This window comes from Haliotis cracherodii, unplaced genomic scaffold (genome assembly GCF_022045235.1).
Source record: "Haliotis cracherodii isolate W230 unplaced genomic scaffold, xgHalCrac1.p SCAF_1, whole genome shotgun sequence".
Taxonomy (NCBI): domain Eukaryota; kingdom Metazoa; phylum Mollusca; class Gastropoda; order Lepetellida; family Haliotidae; genus Haliotis; species Haliotis cracherodii.
The window spans coordinates 60757481-60784031 of record NW_027266264.1 but is presented as its reverse complement, the minus strand read 5'-3'; the positions used below and the strand labels follow the sequence as shown (position 1 = coordinate 60784031).

General features: G+C 38.6%; 1 protein-coding gene across 1 annotated transcript; it reads right to left on the bottom strand.

Annotated features, from left to right (window-relative positions):
- Positions 1-218: 218 nt before the first annotated feature.
- Positions 219-20695, bottom strand: LOC139466696 (uncharacterized). Its single transcript, XM_071248328.1, has 7 exons — positions 20545-20695; positions 10756-11019; positions 8654-8726; positions 7706-7822; positions 7412-7483; positions 6859-7030; positions 219-512 (listed from the first exon to the last, which is right to left on the bottom strand). The coding sequence occupies exons 1-7, from the start codon at positions 20693-20695 to the stop codon at positions 219-221; spliced, it is 1143 nt and encodes a 380-aa protein (XP_071104429.1).
- Positions 20696-26551: the final 5856 nt, after the last annotated feature.

Here is a 26551-nt window from a genome sequence, read left to right as displayed (position 1 = left end):
TATGTTATGAGAGAGAGAAACGCATGTGAATATAGTATAATGAAAATAGAATGCACATATTGTATTATGTATAACGTAATAAAGGAAATTGCATCAATGAAACAGTATTAAAGTTTATTTACTCGAAAGGTGTAAAACTGATAATTTTATACTATTCCTCTGTAACAAACAACAGATGCATATCCGGGAGGTATGTGACATTCAAATACAGTACAGTGTTACATGCCTTTATATAATGTGTTAACATAGTTAACATCTGCCTGGAAACGGAAGGTCTTATCTCTATAGTCCTTTCCATGAAAATCGGCTCTAAATGTTCGTAATCCTTGCTTCTTCATGGCCATGACACCTGCATAAATGCCTACGTATTCCGATCTGCTTGGATATGTTGGAAACAGATGCCACTCAACAGCAAACTGTCTGACTTTGGAGAACATTCCAGATGCCGCCATGTCCATCACTGCCGGCCATTCGCTTGTTTCTATGTCAATCTTCAGAAAATCAAGGTGTCTCTAGAACATATAAAGGCTCTCGTATAACAAGCCACTATTTCTATTCTCTAACTTCCTAGCGACATACTATTATTACTTACAGTGATCATATTATTGATAGTGTTATCGATGCGATTATCTAATCTGATAAACTTGGTATCACGATCCGATAAGTAAGCAAATAATGTCACCCAGGGGAACCTAAATTTAGTTCCATATAACAATGCAAGTCTGCTTACATGACATTATTATCATGTATCAAATATCACTATTTCAAGAAAGTTGGCATTAGTTAAAATCATTTAAAAGAGCTTCAATAGTATGTATTTGTACGTTTAGTAGTAGTTTATCAATCTCACATGTTAAATCCCATGCAAATGCCTGATGGGCCACAATATAGCCATTGGCCCTTTCCACCTTTACACAAATTTAAAACGTAAGTATTTTTACTTTTTTATGTTTTTTATTGCAACATTTATATGTCTAGTGTCGGAATGTTTTAAAGTTTAGGAATTTAGGTTATGTTTTTCATTACTTTTCTCAAAGCTCCACGTGACATTGACCCTTATGGCTCTAAGCTCTTCATTTGGCACTACATGTACTCGATAAATGAGGCGGTTCACTCAAACACTATATTCATCAGCGGTTTCTAAAGATTCGTCTCGAGTGAAATTACGTCTTAGCCCCATGGATGCCCAAAGGGACAAATTTGTCCGTTTTCTTCAACTAGCACTTAGAAGTTGAATAGCACTCAAATACAACACGCACACTTATACACTTCATAATTTGGAAATTCTCTGTTCCCTGTTCACCTGATCAAAGTCGTTTTAGGAAAAGTAAAAGTTTCAGTAAAATATCTCGGAAAATTAGGTTCATCGTTACTTTGGACATTTTACTAGATCATCATTTGCAGGGTTATTTCGTGTATGTTTTGAAAATCTAAGTGATCTCAGGTATCTTTCTTACTCAACAATGATCATTCTGAAACGTCGCCAGTAACTACTGTGTCGTTTAGCTACTTTTAGTAACTGAGCAATCACTGCCGCCGCACTGAACTTTCATCCATAATGGTTAGTGTTTTCAATATCACATTTTGCGTGTGTCGGTTATGAGACGGCTATTACATGACATATACATGTATTTCTCACTCAGCGTCGCGAGATAAATCCCTTCATTACGCAAACATTCAGACATCAAATCACAATTGTCTTTGTCATGAAATCAAATCGTCTCGATGAATTCAAGCAAAATAAATCAGGCGTAAAAACGAACTCTGTGCTCAGAAAAGTATTACTTGTTTGAAGAGTAAATAAAGCACAATTCAGATTTTACACTGTTTTGCATTTCTCCTATTTCGACAGATTCATTCGTCCATACGTTGCGTACATTGACAGATATGAATGAGAATATGCATGGGAAGATTACCGTAGCAACAACACTTATAATTTGGTAAATTCAAAAGAAATTGTCAATTATTCCGGCGGATGAAAAAGGATATACACGATAATGGTTCCAGCTTCTTACAGTTTCAATCATGATGTACATTTTGCGTATCATTTACATATTGTTTCACGGGAAGAATTAAATTATTGATCCTTTTTTAATACTTTACTTCAATTTCATATCATATGTGGATCCAAACCAGATTAGAATTACACAAATTTAGTATCGCATACTATATATCATACCTTTAGACCAATGTTAGGGGATGCTGTGGACATGTACGTATTTCCTTTCAATATTGTAATTTCGTTTAATATGAATAGCCATTTCATTTTATTACTTAAATAAAAGCATCAAAACCGTTTCCATAGTCGATTGTACGATTCCGACTCAATAATGCGCATGTATTTCCTTTGGGGTGGAATAGTCAATATTGTAATTTCATTTAATATGAATAGCCATTTCATTTTATTAGTTAAATAAAAGCATCAAAACCGTTTCCATAGTCGATTGTACGATTCCGACTCAATCATGCGCAAGTGTTTATGAATCACAATCAAATAGTGATGAAACCAGATATTCGCGAATAGGTTAGCGTATCCTGCCCCACCGGTAGCACCCGTCATAAACACATGTGAAGGCACGTTAATTGTTCACCTGAAAAATCACGGAAACAAATGTGACAAGTCAAGATAGGGAATTGCATCGAACATCATTGTCATTGATTAATCAAATTTGGAAATGTCCCCCACATGCCTACCATAAACCTTTAGAGATTTTACTAATGCCTTGAAAAATGCACAGCAAACAACTCCTAAACAAGATTCTTATGACGCTATTTGAAGTCTCGGCAGATAGTGCATGTTCGATTGTACCTCAAAATTTGTGAAATGTAAACACCAAAGGCTCGAGCTGCAACAATATTGCTCGACATAAAAGGAAAGTTGACTGTTGAAAAATTGAAGTCACCCCACTTGTCTTTGAGTCCTATGGAGAGTGTTTAGTCACTCTTTGTGCATATATATTATTGTGAAAGAGATAATAGGCCATTTATAATGCGCATATTTCCACACCACTCAGGAGCATGCTCAAAGGGCTGTTATTACACCGGTCACTGGATCAATGTGCACTCAGGAATGATTCTCAGCTCCCTGGGGAGTATACAACCCAAGGTGCATGTTCGGCGCGAGAAGGCTAACAACCACATTGCATCTCATCATAACCACTGCTGGGTGAACAGAGGCACAAAGTCACTTGCCTAAGGAAACGCCACAGGTGTTACACGTGCTGCAGTGTGGGGAAGGACCGAAGCCTACTGTAAACTGTCTGGATCTTCCGAAACGCGGTCACACATCCAAGGACTCTCCACTACCGACATTGCTTATCTTCACCTGATTTGTGACCTGTGTGCACGACCACGTGCCACCAGTGGAGGCGGTCTCACTGGTCATTTCGAGTTCAGGTGGGTAAATCAGCAAGAAAAGGAGCACAATTGGTGAACATTGGGATGCCTACTTCTTGCCGAAATGTCTTTCCACAAATGTTACATGGTTGTTTTCTGTGTTATAAATGATTCTAGTCAAGCATTTCAAATATTGGGTCTCAGTAAACTTCAGTTGACATTGCTTTTATTTTTGACAAATTGTCCTGAACCTCTGAAGATAAATATGTAACTATATCACCAAACTGTAACACAATCCCCATGGGTCAAGGAATGAAGTATTTGCTTAAGTTTGTCATGTGAGATAGTGATGTACAAGGTTGAAAAATGAAACGTTTTGATTGAATTGAACTTGGTTCAATTCGGACATTGTAAAAAGTCAATTAAATCCTTTGTGTTTTAGAGAATCCACATGGTTTTAATTCCACCTGTCGCAAATACCTTCTGTGAATATGAAGAAAGGGCTCCCTGGACTGTATTAAGGATGACGGTTAATCTTTGAGACAATTGATGGTGCATTTGCTGGAGCCAGCAACATAACTCTCTTTTTATAGATTTTGATGTAGCTTCGGAATCCAGTACAAAAGTGGAATGAACATGTTTTCCGATTTTTAGAGTCAAGCTAAACGTTGACAGTACTGATGCATGGTTTTGGCAGATTTCTTCCTCAGTTAACATACTGGAATTATATGTGGCATTGTTGGATATGTCACGTATACCAAGTTCTTTGACCAAACAATTATTGTAGTGATGCTTACGTTATATTGGCGATGTTATTTAATCAGTTAGAACATCTACAAACGTTTCATGAAGGAAACTGTGGATGGCAGCTGGCTGGGATTGAATGAGTTTATTCAAATAAAGTTACAACTACAACTTAATATATTATTTAAAAAAAACCTGGATGATATTTCTATTAAACGTAGATGCACGCAGTTGATGAAGGAATTATCTTGCTCTTGGAATTGTTTTGGACGTTTGACAGACAGAATATTGATTCTCGCGATTCAGCAGCTGTGGGTTACCCACAAAGGATTTTCTCGATTTGAATGCTTTTTTTAAACGTAATGATCACATTTGGTTGGTTGGTTGGTTGGTTGGTTGGTTGGTTGGTTGTTTAACGCCGCACTCAGCAATATTCCAGCTATATGACGGCGGTCTGTAAATAATCGAGTCTGGATCAGACAATCCAGTGATTAATATCATGATCATCGATCCACGCTATTGGGATCGATGACATGCATCAACCAAGTCAGCGAGCCTGATGATCAAAGGATGTGAAATTGTCGCCTTAGGACGTATCCAAGAGGGGGATCGCAGTCTTCTGTTGCGCGCCACTTCAACGTCCACCAAAGCACCATTTGCTGCCTTTGTGACCGATACACACAGTTCAATTCCACTGCAGACAGTCCGAGAACCGGCCGACCAAGAGCTACCACCCCTGAACAAGATCGCTACATTCGACTGTTCCACCTACGTCATCACAATGCCACAGCTACGGAGACTGCAGGACGCATCCCTGGTTTCAGGAGGAAATCGAACCAGACTGTCAGGAACCATCATCGCGAGGCTGGAATCCGAGGCAGAAGACCAGTTATCGTCCCTGTTTTGCAACGCTTGCGTTGGTGCCATACCTTACTGCCATGGAATTTGAGAAACTGGAGACGAGTGTGGTTTAGCGATAAATCACGATTTCTTCTTCACCGGCGAGATGGAAGACAACGTGTTTATCGTCGTCGAAATGAGCGTTTTGCCCCACATTGTGTACGTGAATTCGACAAATTCGGTGGCAGTTGTCTCATGGTTCGGGGGGCCATATCCTACAGGACGAAATCAGACTTGGTTGCGGTTCCAGGAAATTTGACAGCAAATCGCCACATGAATTAAATTCTTCAACCTCACCGTCTTCCAATCATTGACCGCCAGAGGGAGCTGTTTCAACTGGACAACGCTTCACCACACACAGCACGTGCCAAGGTAGACAACCTTCATAATGCCAACAACAACGATTTGCCCGGGCCGTCGAGATTTCCAGATCACAACCCAATCGAACAACTCTGGGATGAACTCGATCGACGTGTACGTCAACGTCAGAACCTGCCACAGACACTCCTACAACTGACCAACGTGTTATAAGCAGAATTCCGCAGGACAGAATTCGTCCAGTCTATGCAGAGCCTTGTGTGCCATGACAATGAACAATTTTCAATGCCTTTGTACCACGACAACGTGTGAATATCGAGCTCCAAAATTTCATATTTGTATCTTTGATATTAATTTTAATATATTGACTTCATTAGGTACCTTAAATTTACTAAAAATCTACCTGTGCGTTTCTTTTTGGGAAGTGTGTACATGTCAAGATTTACAAATATATTTGTTTTGTTTAAAAAAAAGTCTTTTGAGTATTTGATTAAACATTGATAAACAACAGCCACCACCATCTAATTGTTGTTGTTTTTCAAGAGATTCTTCACATGGTACAAACACTCATTTTATGTTGTGTCAAGAAGGCGTCATATTATGTTTGAAAATCGATATTTCAATACCATGAACGAAAATTAGATGAGAGATACATGAATCAATATAACAAAGTCATGGTTCTCCGACGTCGCCAAAGACATAAAACATGACATTAAAGAAAACGGTGTCAATGTTTTAGTAATTCATTACATTTGATGACAAGGCTAGCCTTCTTTTAATAATGTTACAAAATTTGTCACATTACACTCATACACATCTGAGGACGAATTGACATGTAAGATATGCCCATCCACTTTTCTGTATTACCTTTTTTAAGTCCGTTACGCCCCTTATCTTAATGCGTGGCTCGCTGTCATTGTGTCACGTCATAGAGTAAAATCGGTTTTCTTCATTTATGAAAACCTATTTTTCGAATCTGATGTATAGAATATATATATGTATATCATTTGATATATTTATTTATGACGTTCAGATACTTGGCAGTATTTTGTTCGCTCACATTTTCCGTTAAGATGTTAAATAAAACATTTCTAGCATAGTACATAGTTCTCTTTTTCAGACCGGTCTCTTATTTCAAACTAAATATTTGCAAAATATTATAGTCGGAGATAGACCCAGTGCCACGCAATTCTCTCAAAACGTTCACTTTTCAGATCTTATGACAATTAGCGGCAGACACTCGGCATGCAGGGGGTGAAACATTGATCTTTTTTGCTTAGCCATGATATGATAAACAGGTTGCCCATCGTATAAACCATACAGTAGTATTAATACGTATTATGCTTACCATAATACATATCTTTGAATTCTTAATATATGATATATAAAATAAGGAAACTCTATCAGTTGATAATATGTATTAACCTGGCTGGAATCTACATAAAGGCGTATTCCTGCCTGGTAGTGTTTACATCCAGTTACACTGCCGGTAATAGGTTATCTCCCCCAGATCATGTATAAACACTTTTACTGTTAATAGGGGAAATCACGTGTACGTACATTTGTATGTCCAAGCATCTCCATGATAGTCTTGAGGCGTCTGATCTTCCATGTTGTTGCCTGTTTGACATATATGTCCTTAGTAGGAACATACGTGTCACTATCCTTGCCCGATAGGCCCAGGTCGTGGAAGTGGACGTTCTTGCTTCTGTTGAAGGACTTTAGTCCAATGCTAAACACATGGTTTGTCGTTGAAATGTAAGACATTCTAACCCTACCAAGCCACCTTACACTGAATTAGTGGAATTGGAAGACTTTTAGAAAGTAAGTAGAATGACTTAGACATAAAATATGTGCATTGCACTTGAGTCAGGTTTGCCACCTGGCTTTTTTAACCTTTTTTGGTGTATACCACACATCAGATACTATTGTTTCTTTTTCCATGTTTTATTTCGATTGATTATAGTTTCTATAGTTTTCTATATTGTAAATATTATAAGTCAAAGCTTGTTTGGTCAATCATTTCGATGCATTTTTATAGTCGTTGGTGAACTATGATAATACATGCATTTAGCAACGTTTCACAGACTTTATTATGTTCTATTATCCTTACCTTGGGTCAAAAGAATGAACTTCACAGCCAAGCGCGCCCATTGCGTCATCAAACGACCAGTCATTCCAAATCCTACAATGGTTTACTTACTAATTACCATTTTACTACATATTTAAATTTTGATTTAAAAGATATCTTTACGTATTGTTAAGGATGCATTAAACAATCTTACTGAAGTTAGATGTAAGTACATTTACCAATATGTCTTATGGAATAAACAGGATCTTGATTCGACTAAAGTACTTCAGTTTAAGGTGTAGAAAATTGTTTTCATTTCAATATGTTTCTACTGACCCAAAGGAGTAAACTAGACATGGTGGCTTGACCTCAAAGATTTTGTCGTTACATATGTGCCAGTTGCCCCTCTTCTCAATGTTACTGCACATGTATTCCGGGGGTTTCTCCCAGTCCCTGTATAAAGCAGATAAGTTCCTGTTAATGCCACCATTCACATCTGTTATAAATAATACTGGAGGAAGAAAGTATTACTCTAACAATGTTATATGGTACTTTATTATTACAGTTTGACTTTCCAACTTTCAGATTTTACACTCAAGATACTAGAGAACTCATTTTATAATAAGAGTTAACGTGAGAGTGAGTAGACAGCTACAATTATCATATATTATTTGGATGAACTACAAGTAACATGATACAAGCCTGGTTGTTTTCTGAACCATTTATTCACAATTTATGCAACACACCGATTTTCATACAAATAGCAAAAGAGCGCCTGATCAGAATAACCATTCTCACTTGTGTAACACATGTTACATACACCATCGTAAAGCTGTTTATATCTATTAATCATGTTCTAAAACTGTATGCTTGTAGAAATTTTATTTAAGCACATCAAGGTTGTAGTTGTTTTACATATGCCAAGAACTAGTCGACAGAAGCTATTCAACGTAAAACATATTCATATTCACTGATGCAAGCTCATACAAAGAACGCAAAACACAATATGGAGGACCTTTGAAATTACTTAATAGTGCTCGGTGAGGGTGGAACTTAACGAGTTATATACAATCAGTCATTGATGATACAACCATTAATTGAAGGTATTCCTACCCGGAAACGTTGAGTGGTATAACATAAGGTCAGGATATGTCAATGTGTACGGATTCAGGATAACATAACATCCACGAATGCATTCTCTATTCGGCAAGGGACCTCGGGTGTTATCCTTTCAACATAAAAACATAAACGTTGGGTGCCACTAAAGTTTCACCCCTTACCTACCACTTCAAAAGGGTTGATGCTTGCCACCACTTCGTAATCTTTAAAGCGTCCTCGTCATCTTGAGGGTGGCCATCTGGAAATATGTTATAATATTATTTTCACTAACTCCTTCTCCTACTCAATATACAATATATTTCGTTGGAAGACTATATGAACACACGCTCCAGTTTGTGCCCCTATGCTATAACATGACCTCTAATATACTAATTATATTTGTTTCCCATTGGGACATGTACATAGCAATGTTCATATCAAGGAGTAACCCTGCTTCCGTCAATAGACACAACATCAGATCAATGGTTATCTACATCATCCTTGAAGACACTCTGTCAAAACGTAACTGTTTTGAACTATGCCGGATATTATTGAAAATTCAATCTGAGCAATCCAGATTATCTCAGAGAGGAAAATGGTTATACAAAGGACACCCTCCAGATGTCGGTACTTTTGATAAATATATTGGTATCTATCTTACGGACAGATTGTTATAGTCTATGCGTGTTAACACGACTGCTTTACAAGCTAAAACAATAAGCCCAACTATGATGTTTGGAGCCGAAATGTGGACTTCATGAATATTAAATGCTTTTAAAAGATTCATTTATATGCCAGTAGGAACTCTCGGTTAAACCTAGCACTCAAAATGTGATGATCTACGGTGAATGTTGAAGATGCCCATTGTACATAGACGCCCATTTATTGACATTTAATGCACTAATGATGCCAAATGCAAGATTTCCAAAGAGATGTTAGTATATCATGTTACTGTATGTTCGTCAAGGTAAATCTAACTGGACATAGTATGTTTAACAGTTAATTACTTCATCTCGGTATGGTTATGTTTGGCCTGAACAAAATGTGCACATGATAAAGTGATTTATTATTTAGCTTACCAAGACATTAAAAGACATGCACCTCTAAAAGTTGTTACCATTTCTACCTTTGTCCATTAAATTAAATCACTATACATGCAACAAAAATGTGATACAGATCACTTTTGTTTGACATACATTTCAAGAAATTCCGAGTGGTGCTAGCCAGATTTAAAGACTACAAATACTGTCACAAGTAAAGAATCAAATGTTCTTTTCCATACTATGAATCTTAGAAGCATGCTATTACTCAACTACTTGATTAACTTAAACAGTTATTATGGTTTTTGAAGTATGTTCTATTGAATCAATGTATCCTCAACTTCTTTGTAGACAAGTACTATAGGCAAATGAAGGTTGAGTGATGAAGCTAAAATAAATGATTTCTTGTAATGATTTCTAACTTCTGGTTACAGACTGTCCTTTTTTAGTAATCAGAAACTTACAAAAAGACCCCAGCCTTTTTATAAACATTTTAGACTTGTTATGTAGACCCTACTTGATCATGCCAGAGGTCTAAAACCTTGCACGTTTTAGAAAGAAAACAGAAATTTGAGCATCACTTGTACATTGTATGATAAATTTTAAACTAATATTTACAGTTTTCCTCAACCTTATATTTCACATTTCCATTGTGCCCAAACGGCCCTTATTATACATCGCGCTTTTTCAAAAGGAGGTTAATAATAACGTAATTTTGTGAACACACTATCCTCCAATTAGTAATAACAGTAATATAATCATTGCAAATGAGAGGTTTTATTGTTACAAATAATAGGTAGAATCATGACAGATGAGAGGTATAATCATGACAAACGAGAGGTATAATCACGCCCAATCAAAAGTATAAACATGACAAATGAGTATATGACAAATGACAGGTATAATAAGGAAAACGGAGAGGTATAAACATGACACATGGGACAGTGAGATGTACAGCCATGACAAATGAGATAATGACAAAATCTTAGGTATAATCATGACAAATGAAATGAATAATCAACCCTCCACAACAGCCATTTGGTCAGCCTCAATACCGTCTACTTTAGGCCTTTGTTCTTTGCATCTACCTCCCTCTAGCTGCAAACTGGCATAATATGTTGGCTGTTCAAAACTTATCTTCCCCAAAGCGCTTTCCTGCGGCCACTGTTTCCCACGTTTTGTACCCTAATCGATATCAATCACCTCAAATAATCTAGTACGTCACTGGGTTTGTCCAGACATATTTACCTTTCCCAGATGCCGCTTTCGTGTCGACACTTCCTTGACCACGTGCGTCATGAAGCTGATCATGAAGTGCTTTAATCTGTCGTTTATGTTCCCTGTCCGTCTCTTGCATGTCCTTCTGCATTGTCTTCAGCGCTTCCTTCAGACCTTTCACCAATTTCTCCAAAAACTCTGATTGTGCGTTCTTGCCAACTTGCAGGTTCTTGCTGTTCGCTCTTTCGTCCATGGCCGAGATCTGTGACATCATCTGTGCTTTGTCTCTTTTAACTGGCGTTTTGATAAAAGTATAATTTTATATTTATTACTTGCCCGTGAAGAGATTACCCGTTTAATAAACATACATCTGTATTACACATTGTGTAATACCAAAAACCAAATATTGAAAGCTCTCAACATCCCTTGGCTTATTCAACGACATTGCGTGTGGAGATGATAGATCACTGAGAGGAGCTTATGCACACTCGAAGACCCCAGCAACCTTGTTGCTAGGCTGACGTCACATGGCATTGTTTCGCCGAAGGATCTTGCAACAAAATTCCACAAATTACGTCATCGGGTATTGTGACGTGATTGTAAACTTTCCACAAGGCGATCGTACTGTAGCGCAACGACAGTCGTTGGTCTAAGTTAAAGTATGTGAGTTGCGATAACCTTAACGCTACGATAATTTTGTGGAACGGACGCCTGAATTCTAAAGGTGGACCGTTGTTTGGTATCAAATTCATACGTTTCAATTTTTGACGTATTATTTAGTATTTTATATTTATTATACCGATCACCCCTTACTCATTAAAACACAAATTTGCAAAATTCATATAAAACTAACGTAACTGTCAACTATGAATAATAATTAATCATATGCATTGTGTGTAGTCTGTGGCAACTACACACAACTTAAAAGGATAGAAGGAACATGCCTTCTCAGAAAAAATCCATAGGCACGTTACTGTAAAATACTAATCATCTTGCACTTTAATTAGTATTAGCATTTGCTGTTCCCAACCAATTATCGAAACGACCGACCTTCTTGCTACTTGGCGAAAAAGATTAACTATTTATAAAGCCATAATTCGATAACAGTGAAATAAAAAAGTGTGGCCTTAATAAAATATTATACTGTTTTTTTAAAATCTTCAGCAACACAATTTGTTCGGCAATTTATTTTGATAAAGCAAACGAAAGTTATTTTTTTTCACAATGCGCTCATGGGTTTCGCCAAAGTGGTAACAGTCAAAGGCCTGCGTCGTTACCAAAACCAACCACAAACCACATATCTTGAATAGCTGGTCGAAATATTTCATATGTTCTCGTTTCTTGATCTCATCATGACGATGTCACGGAGACAAAGTCGACTGCCTCGTATCTAGATTAAAGTGACACATGAATGGGCGGACACAATTGGAAGGTCGGACATTTATACCTGTAACTGTAAATATATTGATTAGTTGTTCAGACTTGACAAGACAGTGTGTTTATGAAACACTGTCAAATGGTGATGATACCAGATGTTCATGAAAAGGTGAGCATATCCTGCCCCACCGGTGGCACCCATCATAGACACATGCAAAGGCAAGTCAATTGTTCACCTGAAAAACAGGGGAATATAGGATACAGGTCAAAATAGGGAATTGCATCGGTCACTGATGCGTCAAATTTGGAAATGTCCTCAACATGACTAACACAAACCTTTTTGAAAGCTTTACTGAGCCTTGAGTGTTGTAAACATCACACATGTGTATTGCAATCTTAGCTCATTACTTTTGACATGTACGAAGGCTGGTCGGTGTAATTCAGTTACACATAACATTAAAGAATATGGAAACGTTTGTCAATGTCGATCAACGTTTGCATCTTCACTTAGGGCAAATATGACGAAGTCTGCAACATTTCAGTCCTATTAGTCCTGATATTTATACGTGACCATAGGACGTAACATAGAGCAACGGTTGGCGGTTGTCCCCATGGTAACTGTTACTGTTACTGTTCACCAATAAAAGTTTAAGGACTCCATAAGCACTCTGCATATTCATATGAAGATAACATAATATGCAAACTATCACGTTCGATTACATATGGCTTACGGATTTATGGAGTATATAGTGTTCATAGCTTTGAATGCCTTACAATCCTATCTCCAGGATGTGCAATGTTTCATCCTGGTATTTGGTTTTCTACACCCTTATGTAAAGTGAGCCGTGACACGAAACAGGGGTGTTAGTTGTCACCAGTACTATCCAATTTTCTTAACAATTATTTGATCTGTATGCTTATACTCTCATATTCTTATACAGTTCTCGTTGCCTTAGTAGCTTCGACTGATATCTTATCTTTTCTTGTCGACAATGGCCCCGACATACATGTTACTTTTATTATGTGCTGTATGTATGCCGTTGTGATTTGCAGAAGATACTTTTTTGGTTAATTGTTATCAGAGCATCAAGATTAACAAAAATAGACGCTCAGCTGCAGATCGGGTATTCTGATTGCTTTTATCTGATTAAGGTTAAGTTGACAGAATTAAATATGAAATATATTCGATACAAACGCTGCTCCATATTGCGTTCTGAATAAAATGAAAAGTATATTCTGTATACAACTTGCCATATTTTAGCCTAATGCGCCTACAGTTTTATCAAAACAACTTTATGCACCAGTGATTTATGTAATTTAAAGTTTACCCCTTCAATTACATGATAGACTCACCCAGGCAGCTGGTAAAAATAGAGTTGTTACGAGTGGATCAATAACACATAACAAAGAGAGATAGCACAACAAGAACAATATATTTCTGGCAGTGAATAACATTAAAAAGTCTTACTTCTGGCTAAAACATTGTACCATACCCAACCAATAAGCGCCAATGAATTTCACATTGTACATAAATCCATCGAAATCCAGTTGATACATTATGGTACATCCAGGTTGTAATAGGTCTTCAGCAAATGATGCTTGTTTTGAGAGGCGATTATGCTTGTCGAAAGAGGCGACTAACGAGATCGGGTGGTCAGGCTCGCTGACATGGTTGATGAATGTCATCGTATCGCAATTGCGTGGTTTGATGCTGATGATATCAATGACTTTGATTGTCTGGTCCAGACTAGATTATTTACAGAGAGGCTATGTTATTTTATCGCCTCTTTAAACATATCACTTTCACCATTTGTTTTTCGCCACGAAGGCATCTTGCTGGCATTGTGCAGATATCAGTAACCATATTTGTACGCCTAGCGTCGTTCTAGTGTCAAGTTCTTTCGATCAGCAGAGCATGACATCAAGACGGCGAGAATCACTGAGACGTCGATAGGCGATAAAATCATTGTTTGTACCCAACTTCGTGGAAAGTAGCCTGAATCATTAAGTTTTTGAAATATAACAATCTTTTGTCCCAATCACAAGCTGGTACGTGGCTAATGATCGAGTGTTGCATATGATTACTCATATATACTGAAAACAAAAGTTCCTGTGACATTGAATAAGATTTAATGCAAAGTTATGTTTTTTACCAAATCTGAAACAATTTCGGTTTGCAACAGATAAAAGACTCCTGTAAGTGTTCAAATGGTTTAATTTGCCATACTGACTTCAGAAAATGCGTGATTTTATTAAAAAAAACCACATAAACATGCCAAAGTGTCAATTTACAAATCAATAGCGTGTGTGTCCACCTCTGGTTGCGATGCAAGCAACACATCTTCGTCTCATAGAATGGACCAGGCGTCGAAGGCGCCGATCCATCTAATCCCGCATGTGCTCGATTGGTGAGAGATCAGGGGAGCGAGCCGGCCAGGGGATGACGTTCACGTTGTTTTGGTGAAGAAAATCCTAAACAAGTCGAGCAATATGAGGTCGGGCGCTGTTATGTTGAAAGGTAATGCCTGGGCCATGACGACGCAAAAACGGTAGAACAACAGGGCTGATGACCTCGTCGCGGTAGCGCTGTCCATTGAGAATTCCCTCTACCACTATCAAACGGGTCCTCTGTCTTGCTGTAATCACACCCCATACAATGACGCTGCCGCCCCCGAACCGATCTTCTTCCATGACAAAATGATTGACGTAACGTTCACCTCAACGTCGGTACACTCGAATCCGTCCATCGCTGTGGCTGAGGTGAAAACGAGACTCGTCAGTGAATAGAACTTGTCCCCACTGCATGACCGTCGAGCGTAGACGCTATCTGCACCACTGTAGACGTGCTTGACGGTGGTTTCCTAAATGGGACGTCTGGCGGGTTCTGGCGACAATCTGAGGCGGCGACGTGCGGTTTGTGAAGATATTCGTCGAAGGCCAGGGATGCTTCTTGCAGTCACTGTGGGTGCCTGGAATCGATTTCGTAGGTGTGTTGCTCGAATCCAGTTGTCTTGTCGATTATTGGTTACGCGTGGCCTGCCACTCCGAGGATGGTCTCTGACTGTCTGTTGCCAACGTTGCCATAAATACCAAATGGTCTTGCAACATCACGTTTACTCGATCCTGCTTCAAGCATACCAAAGGCTCGCGGACGCTCATTTTCGGACAGGCGTGGCATTTCGTAATGTTTAATAATTGCGTAATTTTGTTGTTTTTCTGAGTGGTAGTTGTCAGCTCGATGCTAAACATTGCATATGGAATCCCGTTAACGCACATGTTTTTATACCCATGTTTGGGTGGTGAAATGCATGGTGCTTGCATAAAAGTCAACTTTTACATGGAATGCATGCTTTTCTGTAGCAGTTGCGTTTTTGTGAGTTGATTCCATACATGTACTACAATATTGAAAACCAAACTTTACTTGTTTGAAAAATACACTAAAATATTGGTGTCACATGAAATATTGTTATTAATACTGGAATATACATAAAGTAACACGTTGAATCAGGAAGACATATTACTCAATGATTTAACGAAAGAAAACTGTCGACATGGCAGCTTATGATTATGACATTCTAATATGCACCAATTCATCTCAATTCACCTAAACGAAGCTGCAAAAGAAAGTATAGGTTGGCAATTTGTAATTTTCCTAAAAACAGCGATAACTAGTGGAAAGTGGGTATTGGGAATATGACTGCCTAGGAACAGGTACCAAAATACACATCACCCGAACGCGCCACCTTTGACGCCGCTCGTGTGGTGACAAAAAATGGTGAAACAGGTTTCCTGTCAATGGCATAAACTGCACGTGCATGTTAGCTGCGTTCTTCTGCAGGGTATAACCACACGTGATGAAAGCACAAGACAGAAATGCCACGACTGTCACAGGAGCAGAGAGAGAGAGCCATCGGTATGGCCGAAATGTGGGCAACAAAGGTACCAAATTGCCAGGAGGTTTGGTTGTACACCATTGACAGTAGCCAGGCTGATTCAACGGTACAGGCAGACAGGGAGGACACAGGACAGGACTAGAACCGGACGACCCCGAGTGACAACACCACTGGAAGACGGTCAGATACGGCTCATTCACCTGCGAAACAGATTCGTAACGGCGACGGCGACGGTGACGGCAGCAACAGCGGTGGGACATCCTATTAGCCAAGGTACAGTACTACGACGACTTCGTGCTGCTGGAATCCGAGCGTATCGTCCTTTCCGAGGAATGGTACTGACTTCTCAACATCGACGCCTGCGACTGCGATGGGCGAAGCAGGTTCGACGCTGTCAAGTGAGGAATTGGCATTGAGTGCTGTTTACTGATGAAAGTCGGTTTAACTTGTTTCGAAATGACGGCAGAGAACGAGTTTATCGATGCAGAGGGGAACGTTTATCTCCGGCGTGTATTCGAGAGGTCCATACATTCGGCGAGGGAGGTTTCATGGTGTGGGGCGGTATTTGTGGAGATCAGAAGGCTGATTTGGTGATTATACAGGGAAACCTGAACGCTGTGTAGTACAGAGACCAAGTGTTGCAGCCAGTTGTGATTCCGTTCTTACAAAACCAACAGCAGGGGACATTGTTTCAACACGACAATGCCAGGCCCCATAATGCAAGACTGACTCGGAGCTTGCTAAACCAGCAGAACGTTGACGTTTTGCCCTGGCCTGCCCACTCAAATAATTCGCGATTGATCTGCTGAGAAGTTGCGACTAATCCGCTGATGACAATTATATCGGTATTTTATGGAACTGTCACGCCGTCAACGTGTGGGGCCACGACAGTACTCCTTATATTATATGTTGCTGCACTGTGATTGGATTGCAGGTAATGATTGATGATAAACACCAGTTTGTAAAATATTCCTTCCATAACAATGTTGTCCTCAAATGTACTTTTTGACATGAATACATGATTTATTATCGACTTGCTTTAATTTTTGTATCTCTTGTCGTGTACAAATCTATACGTAATATGTACTTGCACATATCGGTTTGATACGTATCACAGTGACCACGGTTTTATCACAATTGATACGTACTTAAGTATAAAAAACACATATGGAGAGACATCCTTATTAGTGTGGCCACGCACGTAACGTTGATAACAATATGAAGTTAATTACTACCACCAGACTGGCAATCATAAACGCATTTAATTTGCATTAGACACATATACATTTTCATTGTACTTCAGTTCCCAAGTTATGAGAATAAAAACCAACTATTAAATATGAATCACTCTGTGTGTAACATATATCAGTGTTATTATGAAGAACGTGTTCATTCAAACACGGTTTTCATTCACTACACTGGGTATTACAATCAGACAGGCGGTCAATAAGACAGGGTAACTATCTAGATTGTAATTAATGTGTTACGTTTATCAAATGTCTTCAGAGCGTCCAAGTAGCTTCCTTCACCTTGATGTACCCTTTTATAGTATATTTGGTCACTTGTACAAACACACAATTTTAAAACCGATGACTTAGCTACCTGTATCAAATACATCGCTCAAGATCTGTCTTTTTGGCATTCAAATGAATAGATTTCATCTTTTAGATTAGAGCAGAATTTATGTTTGGTTCATGGTTTTCAGAAAGTATGAGTGCTGTGCTTAATCGGGGTCTCATGTAACTTGCACTAGATGTCATAAGACGATCCATACGGGTTAATACGATTTACTCCTTAAGCTTGTTGTGGGAGGAAATCCCAAAGTGGTTCAAATGTTTTCCACAATTACCAAAGTTATTCAAACAGATTCCATTGCGCGTATGACGCAACATAGCAGTAATATATAAACAGATAAATCACTTTAAATCAGTAGTGTTTGCTAAAAGGATAAGCATGTCCTGCGGTCCTGCAGGATGATTTATCGCATCAATAATACCAACCATTATTATGATAACATATTGCAAGTAATACTGGGATATTTTGGGCAAGAATCATCAAGTAATATTGTGAACCAGGAAAACGTATTAATCAATGATTTAACAAAACAAAACTGTCGGCATGGCAGCTAATGATTATGACCGATATCTCTTATAGTGTTCATAAAAAAAGTAAGTGTTTCTTGCCTGAAGCCACACATCAGTACGGCAAAGAATGTTTCAAGTTATGACATAGAATAACTTTCTATATAAGTATTGAACATTATCCTACTTAGATGAGATACTAAATGATAAATCATGAACCTTCTGGCTGAAAAACACCATATGGCTGTGTTGATATACTAGAGTAGCTGGCAACCCTACTTTGTATTCCTGATATATGATGTTTGTGATGTGTAAACTCATGTGTGTAGTACTCTCTTTGTCGCACAATGTCCTTCTTAGAATAATGAATGTTTTAGGAATAATTTCACTTTATGAAGTAGTTTTAGAAACCACGTATAAATAAAATGTTTAAAGGAACCGCGCATTTCATCATAATAGTGTCAAACCCCTTGCGGACATGTCTACAGAACATGACGACATATTTGGAAAGCCCTTATACAGTTATACTGGGAATGTTAGTCGATAGTATATTGGAAAAGAAGTCACAGATTGGTGACTGAAAATGATTCCTGCTTGCCAACCTCATTTGCATATTTATTGGATCGTCATTAAGGGGCTAAATCAAGGACTGGTCGGCTCGGATTCAGTATACTGTGTCTGAGTGGGGTATTCATGTTAAACTGGTATGGTATCTTAGTGAGCTAGCACTATAAATCGGCATCAGTCCGGACTAGTACAAGCAGCCACACAAACACACACACGTACATGCACGTCGCGATATAAATGCAATAACCTTGGGCGCGACGTACAACCCTTTTTTTCCTCACCTCACTTAATATGCACCAATTCCTCTCAATACACATACTTAGATATATTATATGAGCTTGGACACCAGCTGGTTTTGACCAAACTAAACCCCAAAGTTCGATGACATTATGCACAGTCAATCGATTTCAAGACAGTTTCAGCAGATATTCAACAGATGTTCGGCAAGCGTATATTTCAATACAATAGGTCTGAGACGTGTGCCATTGACTATGCTACCAATGACCTGTTATATATTATCCCCCGAACTCCCAAACTGCACAGAGCGACAATAATAACTCAATTAGCTTTGTAAAATCAACAAATGCCCAATATAATCGTTTCTTGGTATTATTAAGGACATGTACGAGCAGATACAACACTCGTTCATTAGCCACGTACCAGCTTATGATTGGGACAAAAGGCTGTTATATTTCAATAACATAATAATTTTAATAAAAGTAAGTTTATCTTTCTCTAGATTAAAGCGTAAAACATTTCCATAATCATAAGAAATCTCTGCTAAAAGACTATTGTACCATTATATTCTTAACCAAGAGCATGTATTTATTATCACATTTTGTCTTAACGCCGCACTCCACTCCTGCCATATTCCACGATGGCGGTAATTTATGAATAACAATCAAATAGTGATGATACCAGGTGTTCGCGAAAAGGTCAGCGTAATTTACCCCACCGGTGGCACAAAATTCCTACTAGTAGACCATGAGCTGTGTGTAACAGCGTGTCAGTTTGATGTGTGAGGAAAGTACAAATTGGTGCAGGTCTTACTGACAAAAAATATATATATTTAGTGAGTGTTTCAGCAGCATCTCTGCATCTATGTAACATATCTTATTCAATATTGACATATCGTTTTTAATTTCAAGAAAAGCAGTACTATCCTGTCACTTTATGGTCTGGTCAAGACTCCAATGTTCAGCCCACCGTCGTATGGCAGGAGTACTGCTGAGCGGCGTTTGCAGCAAACACATATTTTTAATGCACATTGCATGAGTGACGGGTCATACCGGTACTGTATGACATGCTTACCCTTTTCGGTAGCATCACTGTGGTCTTTATTCTCAGTGATCCATTCAAATAATTTGAACTGTTATTTTGTATTTTACGCCAAATGGAATCTGTTTTAGAAGATAATCGAGACTGATTGTTCATTTGACGTTTTATATAAGACGTTTACCATTTTGGTGAAACTCAACGAGCATGTGAACATAGGTGCTGACTAACCTAAAACATACCTTTGAAGAGTTATGCATTCAATAAAACGATGTTCTGATGTAATGATACAATTTCAAATGATTAAATTTATCACCCACACGAAAGAGTTTTCACATTTAGGAAATAGCGAGGAATTAATGTATAAAGAGTATGACGCTCATATCGCTGCAAATACAAACATTTGGTAAAATCTGAAGCGCCTGATATTTGACATGTATTTGCATGATCGCTTTTGAGATCCGAATTGAAACTTACTGATAGAGTGGAACAAACGTTAGCTAGTTGACAGAACATCTCTATTCATATGAAGGTCAGCCGCTCGTGGTAACAAATGAGAGATTAAGGCACGACTGCCACAATGTTCCAGCAGAGCAATAGGTTTGGCGATATGACATATTTGTTACCTTCACTTGAAATCATTTCACTGATTTGGTTGTTCGTGTATCCAGTTTGATCCCGTGCAGTATAGAGAACTACTGCTGCAATCAGTGCGGCAGCTACAAACGCGATGACCACCGTCTTAGTCCCAAGAGCCATGGTTATTGCGTGCGCCATCAAACCCTGTGACAACACTTTGCCATTCAGATGCAACACCTGTTTGAGCATGCGTCGACTCAGTGGTTGGATGTTTTATCAATAATATTGTAGTGCTGTCTCAGCTTTCTGGTACTGTACTGTACAGGTATATGTAGTGAACATGGTTTAGTTTTAAATATATAATTACGTCGTCTAAAAGGTCCAAAACACAACCCGTTGGTTTTGAAGATGCACTTGCAGCAGTGAAAAGTCGCGAAAAAACGTTTTCGTGTATCCGTAAAAATGCACGTGCAGAGATGGTATTAAATGCAATGGACCGTTGCCAAAAGATCGCATTTTCCCGAGGCAAGTGAGTTAACTGACTATAAAAGTCCAGTTTCCACCCTTGCCGAACTAGGCTGGTATTATGGACTCACATTTTGGCTGGACTAACGAGTCTATGCATAGTCCAATCAAAATCATGTACCACAATTTAAATCCGGTTATTAAACTGTTGTGCAGATTTTGGTCGATTGCAGGAATTGCAAAGCATGTGTACCGCCAACTCGTTGTCAACAGATATTTTCCAAATCTGATCATGTCTTTAATCAAGGCGCTCACGTGATTTGATGCACTTCGCTCTGTTAGACCCGTTTTGTCACAATATAGATCTTTATCATTAATCAGATCGTCTTGACTGGGCGCCGCTATTTTGTTTGAAACAAATGCAAGTGATACGAGAGGTGGAATCTGATTGGTCCATAGGAGAGGCTTAGAAGGGACATAACTCGCAATTACCACTGGTGGCGCTAGGATCGAGCCCAGGAATTCTAGCCTAGTTCGGCAAGGGTGGAAACTGGACTTATGAAGTCAGTTAACTCTCTTTCCTCGGGAAGATGAAAGATCACGGCTAATGAAAATGCACTAAACATATGCCACATTTAACTACACAACAAAGACAGGGCTGCACGAAGGAGGCAAATGGGTGCCAACCACACCCAGATTTCAAGAGACTTCAACTGTACAGTGCAACCTTCATCAGAGTGTTTAAACGTTACAGACAGACAAGTAGCACACATGCTAAGATCAGGCAGACAACACGTAACGACGCAACAGGATGACCGGTACTCGTGCACTTTGCATTTGTACAACAGGTTCGCCTCAGGGATGAAAACGGCATCAACATCGTTCGAACGCAGCATCAGTCGACTCACTGTACTCCCAGGGCTTCGTGTCGCAGGTATTCGAGATTGCCGCCCTTACCGTGGAATGGCCTCCACCGATGAACATCAACGTGGGCAAGGACAGAAGAACGCCCGCAGATCCCTGACTGACAGAGAGACCATCATTCTGACGAAAGCAGATTCTGCTTATTCCGTAATTATGGTCGTACTCTAGTTTATCATCCAGGATTTCTTGGATGCGTACAATCTCACCATTCCTCTATGGTCAGCCTCTTACACATCAACCCTGGATCGTCTGAAAGCCGCACAAGGGAACGACAGACAACTGATTCCATAAGACGTCATCAGGAGCCTGACAACAACGATAAGACGGCGTATCTGGGCGCGTGCCTTGGTGTCCGTGGTGGTCATATTCACTATTGGTAATGTCTGGTATCTGTGAACAAACTCACGCTGATCGTGACAATACCTGCTTCTCTTTGTTCATTACTGTATAATGTGACCCCCACCCCCCACCTCCACCCCATTCATTGAGACGTCCTGCGCACGTCAACTGTTTTGAGATAGTCATGTACATGATGCTCGTAATGTTGCCTATGATACCCATATGAAATACATCACCATCAAATAACCATTTCTTGTTTGTTTCATCATTAGCCACTATGAAACATTGATGCATAATTTCTGTCCTGAAGGTTACATACATGTTGTTGTAAACTGCATGTGTTACTAGGTCATGACGAAATGTAAACTCTAGTCATGCATGTACACGCTGAATTTAAATACCGTTGGATTTTTGGAAGAAAAACCATTTATATGTTAACAAGACCATATTTGAGATGTTTCAACAGAAATTACATCACAACATTACACAATGACATGTTTAGATACCGTAGTATACCGTACACGTCAAGGCAAATGTTTGTGATCGTCTTCTGCAGTATAATGATATTCAACAGATAAGTTGCAAATAATTCGCGATTGATCTGCTGAGAAGTTGCGACTAATCCGCTGATGACAATTATATCGGTATTTTATGGAACTGTCACGCCGTCAACGTGTGGGGCCACGACAGTACTCCTTATATTATATGTTGCTGCACTGTGATTTGATTGCAGGTAATGATTGATGATAAACACCAGTTTGTAAAATATTCCTTCCATAACAATGTTGTCCTCAAATGTACTTTTTGACATGAATACATGATTTATTATCGACTTGCTTTAATTTTTGTATCTCTTGTCGTGTACAAATCTATACGTAATATGTACTTGCACATATCGGTTTGATACGTACCACAGTGACCACGGTTTTATCACAATTGATACGTACTTAAGTATAAAAAACACATATGGAGAGACATCCTTATTAGTGTGGCCACGCACGTAACGTTGATAACAATATGAAGTTAATTACTACCACCAGACTGGCAATCATAAACGCATTTAATTTGCATTAGACACATATACTTCAGTTCCCAAGTTATGAGAATAAAATCCAACTATCAAATATGAATCACTCTGTGTGTAACATATATCAGTGTTATTGTGAAGAACGTGTTCATTCAAACACGGTTTTCATTCACTACACTGGGTATTACAATCAGACAGGCGGTCAATAAGACAGGGTAACTATCTAGTTTGTAATTAATGTGTTACGTTTATCAAATGTCTTCAGAGCGTCCAAGTAGCTTCCTTCACCTTGATGTACCCTTTTATAGTATATTTGGTCACTTGTACAAACACACAATTTTAAAACCGATGACTTAGCTACCTGTATCAAATACATCGCTCAAGATTTGTCTTTTTGGCATTCAAATGGATAGATTTCATCTTTTAGATTAGAGCAGCATATATATTTGGTTCATGGTTTTCAGAAAGTATGAGTGCTGTGCTTAATCGGGGTCTCATGTAACTTGCACTAGATGTCATAAGACGATCCATACGGGTTAATACGATTTACTCCTTAAGCTTGTTGTGGGAGGAAATCCCAAAGTGGTTCAAATGTTTTCCACAATTACCAGAGTTATTCAAACAGATTCCATTGCGCGTATGACGCAACATAGCAGTAATATATAAACAGATAAATCACTTTAAATCAGTAGTGTTTGCTAAAAGGATAAGCATGTCCTGCGGTCCTGCAGGATGATTTATCGCATCAATAATACCAACCATTATTATGATAACATATTGCAAGTAATACTGGGATATTTTGGGGAAGGATCATCAAGTAATATTGTGAACCAGGAAAACGTATTAATCAATGATTTAACAAAACAAAACTGTCGGCATGGCAGCTAATGATTATGACCGATATCTCTTATAATTTTCATAAAAAAAGTAAGTGTTTCTTGCCTGAAGCCACACATCAGTACGGCAAAGAATGTTTCAAGTTATGACATAGAATAACTTTCTATATAAGTATTGAACATTATCCTACTTAGATGAGATACTAAATGATAAATTTTAACTCATGAACCTTCTGGCTGAAAAACACCATATGGCTGATATACTAGAGTAGCTGGCAACCCGTAGTGCCTCTCTACCAAACCAACAAAAAAAGTTTATTCATATAGTTCCAACCGACGTGATACTACCTGTAGCTCTATCGGCATGGGTAGTACATTTTCACTGTGGTAACCAATGTATTGGTAGTGCGTTACTCACTTTACTTACTGATACAATGTAGGTATAACATGTGACACCTCAATTGCTTCGTACTACACGATGATACATAATGCTATATTGTGTTACAATAGTATTTGGCCTGTTGCATGTGTATATAAAGATTATCAGCCGTATGTGTTTACATATCGTAAATATCGAATTCTAAGGAAAGAAAAGTGTATCAAACGAACATTTGGCGAACAAATTTCCTATCTTGTATTCCTAATATATGATGTTTGTGATGTGTAAACTCATGTGTGTAATACTCTCTTTGTCGCACAATGTCCTTCTTAGAATAATGAATGTTTTAGGAATAATTTCACTTTATGAAGTAGTTTTAGAAACCACGTATAAATAAAATGTTTAAAGGAACCGCGCATTTCATCATAATAGTGTCAAACCCCTTGCGGACATGTCTACAGAACATGACGACATATTTGGAAAGCCCTTATACAGTTATACTGGGAATGTTAGTCGATAGTATATTGGAAAAGAAGTCACAGCTTGCCAACCTCATTTGCATATTTATTGGATCGTCATTAAGGGGCTAAATCAAGGACTGGTCGGCTCGGATTCAGTATACTGTGTCTGAGTGGGGTATTCATGTTAAACTGCGGCATGGTATCTCAGTGAGCTAGCACTATAAATCGGCATCAGTCCGGACTAGTACAAGCAGCCACACAAACACACACACGTACATGCACGTCGCGATATAAATGCAATAACCTTGGGCGCGACGTACAACCCCTTTTTTCCTCACCTCACTTAATATGCACCAATTCCTCTCAATACACATACTTAAATATATTATATGAGCTTGGACACCAGCTGGTTTTAAACAAACTAAACCCCAAAGTTCGATGACATTATGCACAGTCAATCGATTTCAAGACAGTTTCAGCAGATATTCAACAGATGTTCGGCAAGCGTATATTTCAATACAATAGGTCTGAGACGTGTGCCATTGACTATGCTACCAATGACCTGTTATATATTATCCCCCGAACTCCCAAACTGCACAGAGCGACAATAATAACTCAATTAGCTTTGTAAAATCAACCAGTGCCCAATATAATCGTTTCTTGGTATTATTAAGGACATGTACGAGCAGATACAACACTCGTTCATTAGCCACGTACCGGCTTATGATTGGGACAAAAGGCTGTTATATTTCAATAACATAATAATTTTAATAAAAGTAAGTTTATCTTTTTCTAGATTAAAGCGTAAAACATTTCCATAATCATAAGAAATCTCTGCTAAAAGACCATTATATTCTTTACCAGGAGCATGTATTTATTATCACATTTTGTCTTAACGCCGCACTCCACTCCTGCCATATTTCACAATGGCGGTAATTTATGAATAACAATCAAATAGTGATGATACCAGGTGTTCGCGAAAAGGTCAGCGTAATTTACCCCACCGGTGGCACAAAATTCCTACAAGTAGACCATGAGCTGTGTGTAACAGCGTGTCAGTTTGATGTGGGAGGAAAGTACAAACTGGTGCAGGTGTTACTGACAAAAAATATATACATTTAGTGAGTGTTTCAGCAGCATCTCTGCATCTATGTAACATACCTTATTCAATATTGACATATCGTTTTTAATTTCAAGAAAAGCAGTACTATCCTGTCACTTTATGGTCTGGTCAAGACTCCAATGTTCAGCCCACCGTCGTATGGCAGGAGTACTGCTGAGCAGCGTTTGCAGCAAACACATATTTTTAATGCACATTGCATGAGTGACGGGTCATACCGGTACTGTATGACATGCTTACCCTTTTCGGTAGCATCACTGTGGTCTTTATTCTCAGTGATCCATTCAAATAATTTGAACTGTTATTTTGTATTTTACGCCAAACGGAATCTGTGTTAGAAGATAATCGAGACTGATTGTTCATTTGACGTTTTATATAAGACGTTTACCATTTTGGTGAAACTCAACGAGCATGTGAACATAGGTGCTGACTAACCTAAAACATACCTTTGAAGAGTTATGCATTCAATAAAACGATGTTCTGATGTAATGATACAATTTCAA

What these genes read in the sequence shown, in the direction of transcription:
- LOC139466696 (XM_071248328.1), bottom strand. Translation starts at nt 20,695, where the DNA reads ATGGCGCACGCAATAACCATGGCTCTTGGGACTAAGACGGTGGTCATC. An exon ending in TGTCTAGTTTACTCCTTTGG is followed by an intron (nt 7,484 to 7,705) that starts GTCAGTAGAAAC and finishes AAACCATTGTAG; the next exon opens with GATTTGGAATGACTGGTCGT. An exon ending in GTTCATTCTTTTGACCCAAG is followed by an intron (nt 7,031 to 7,411) that starts GTAAGGATAATA and finishes CCATGTGTTTAG; the next exon opens with CATTGGACTAAAGTCCTTCA.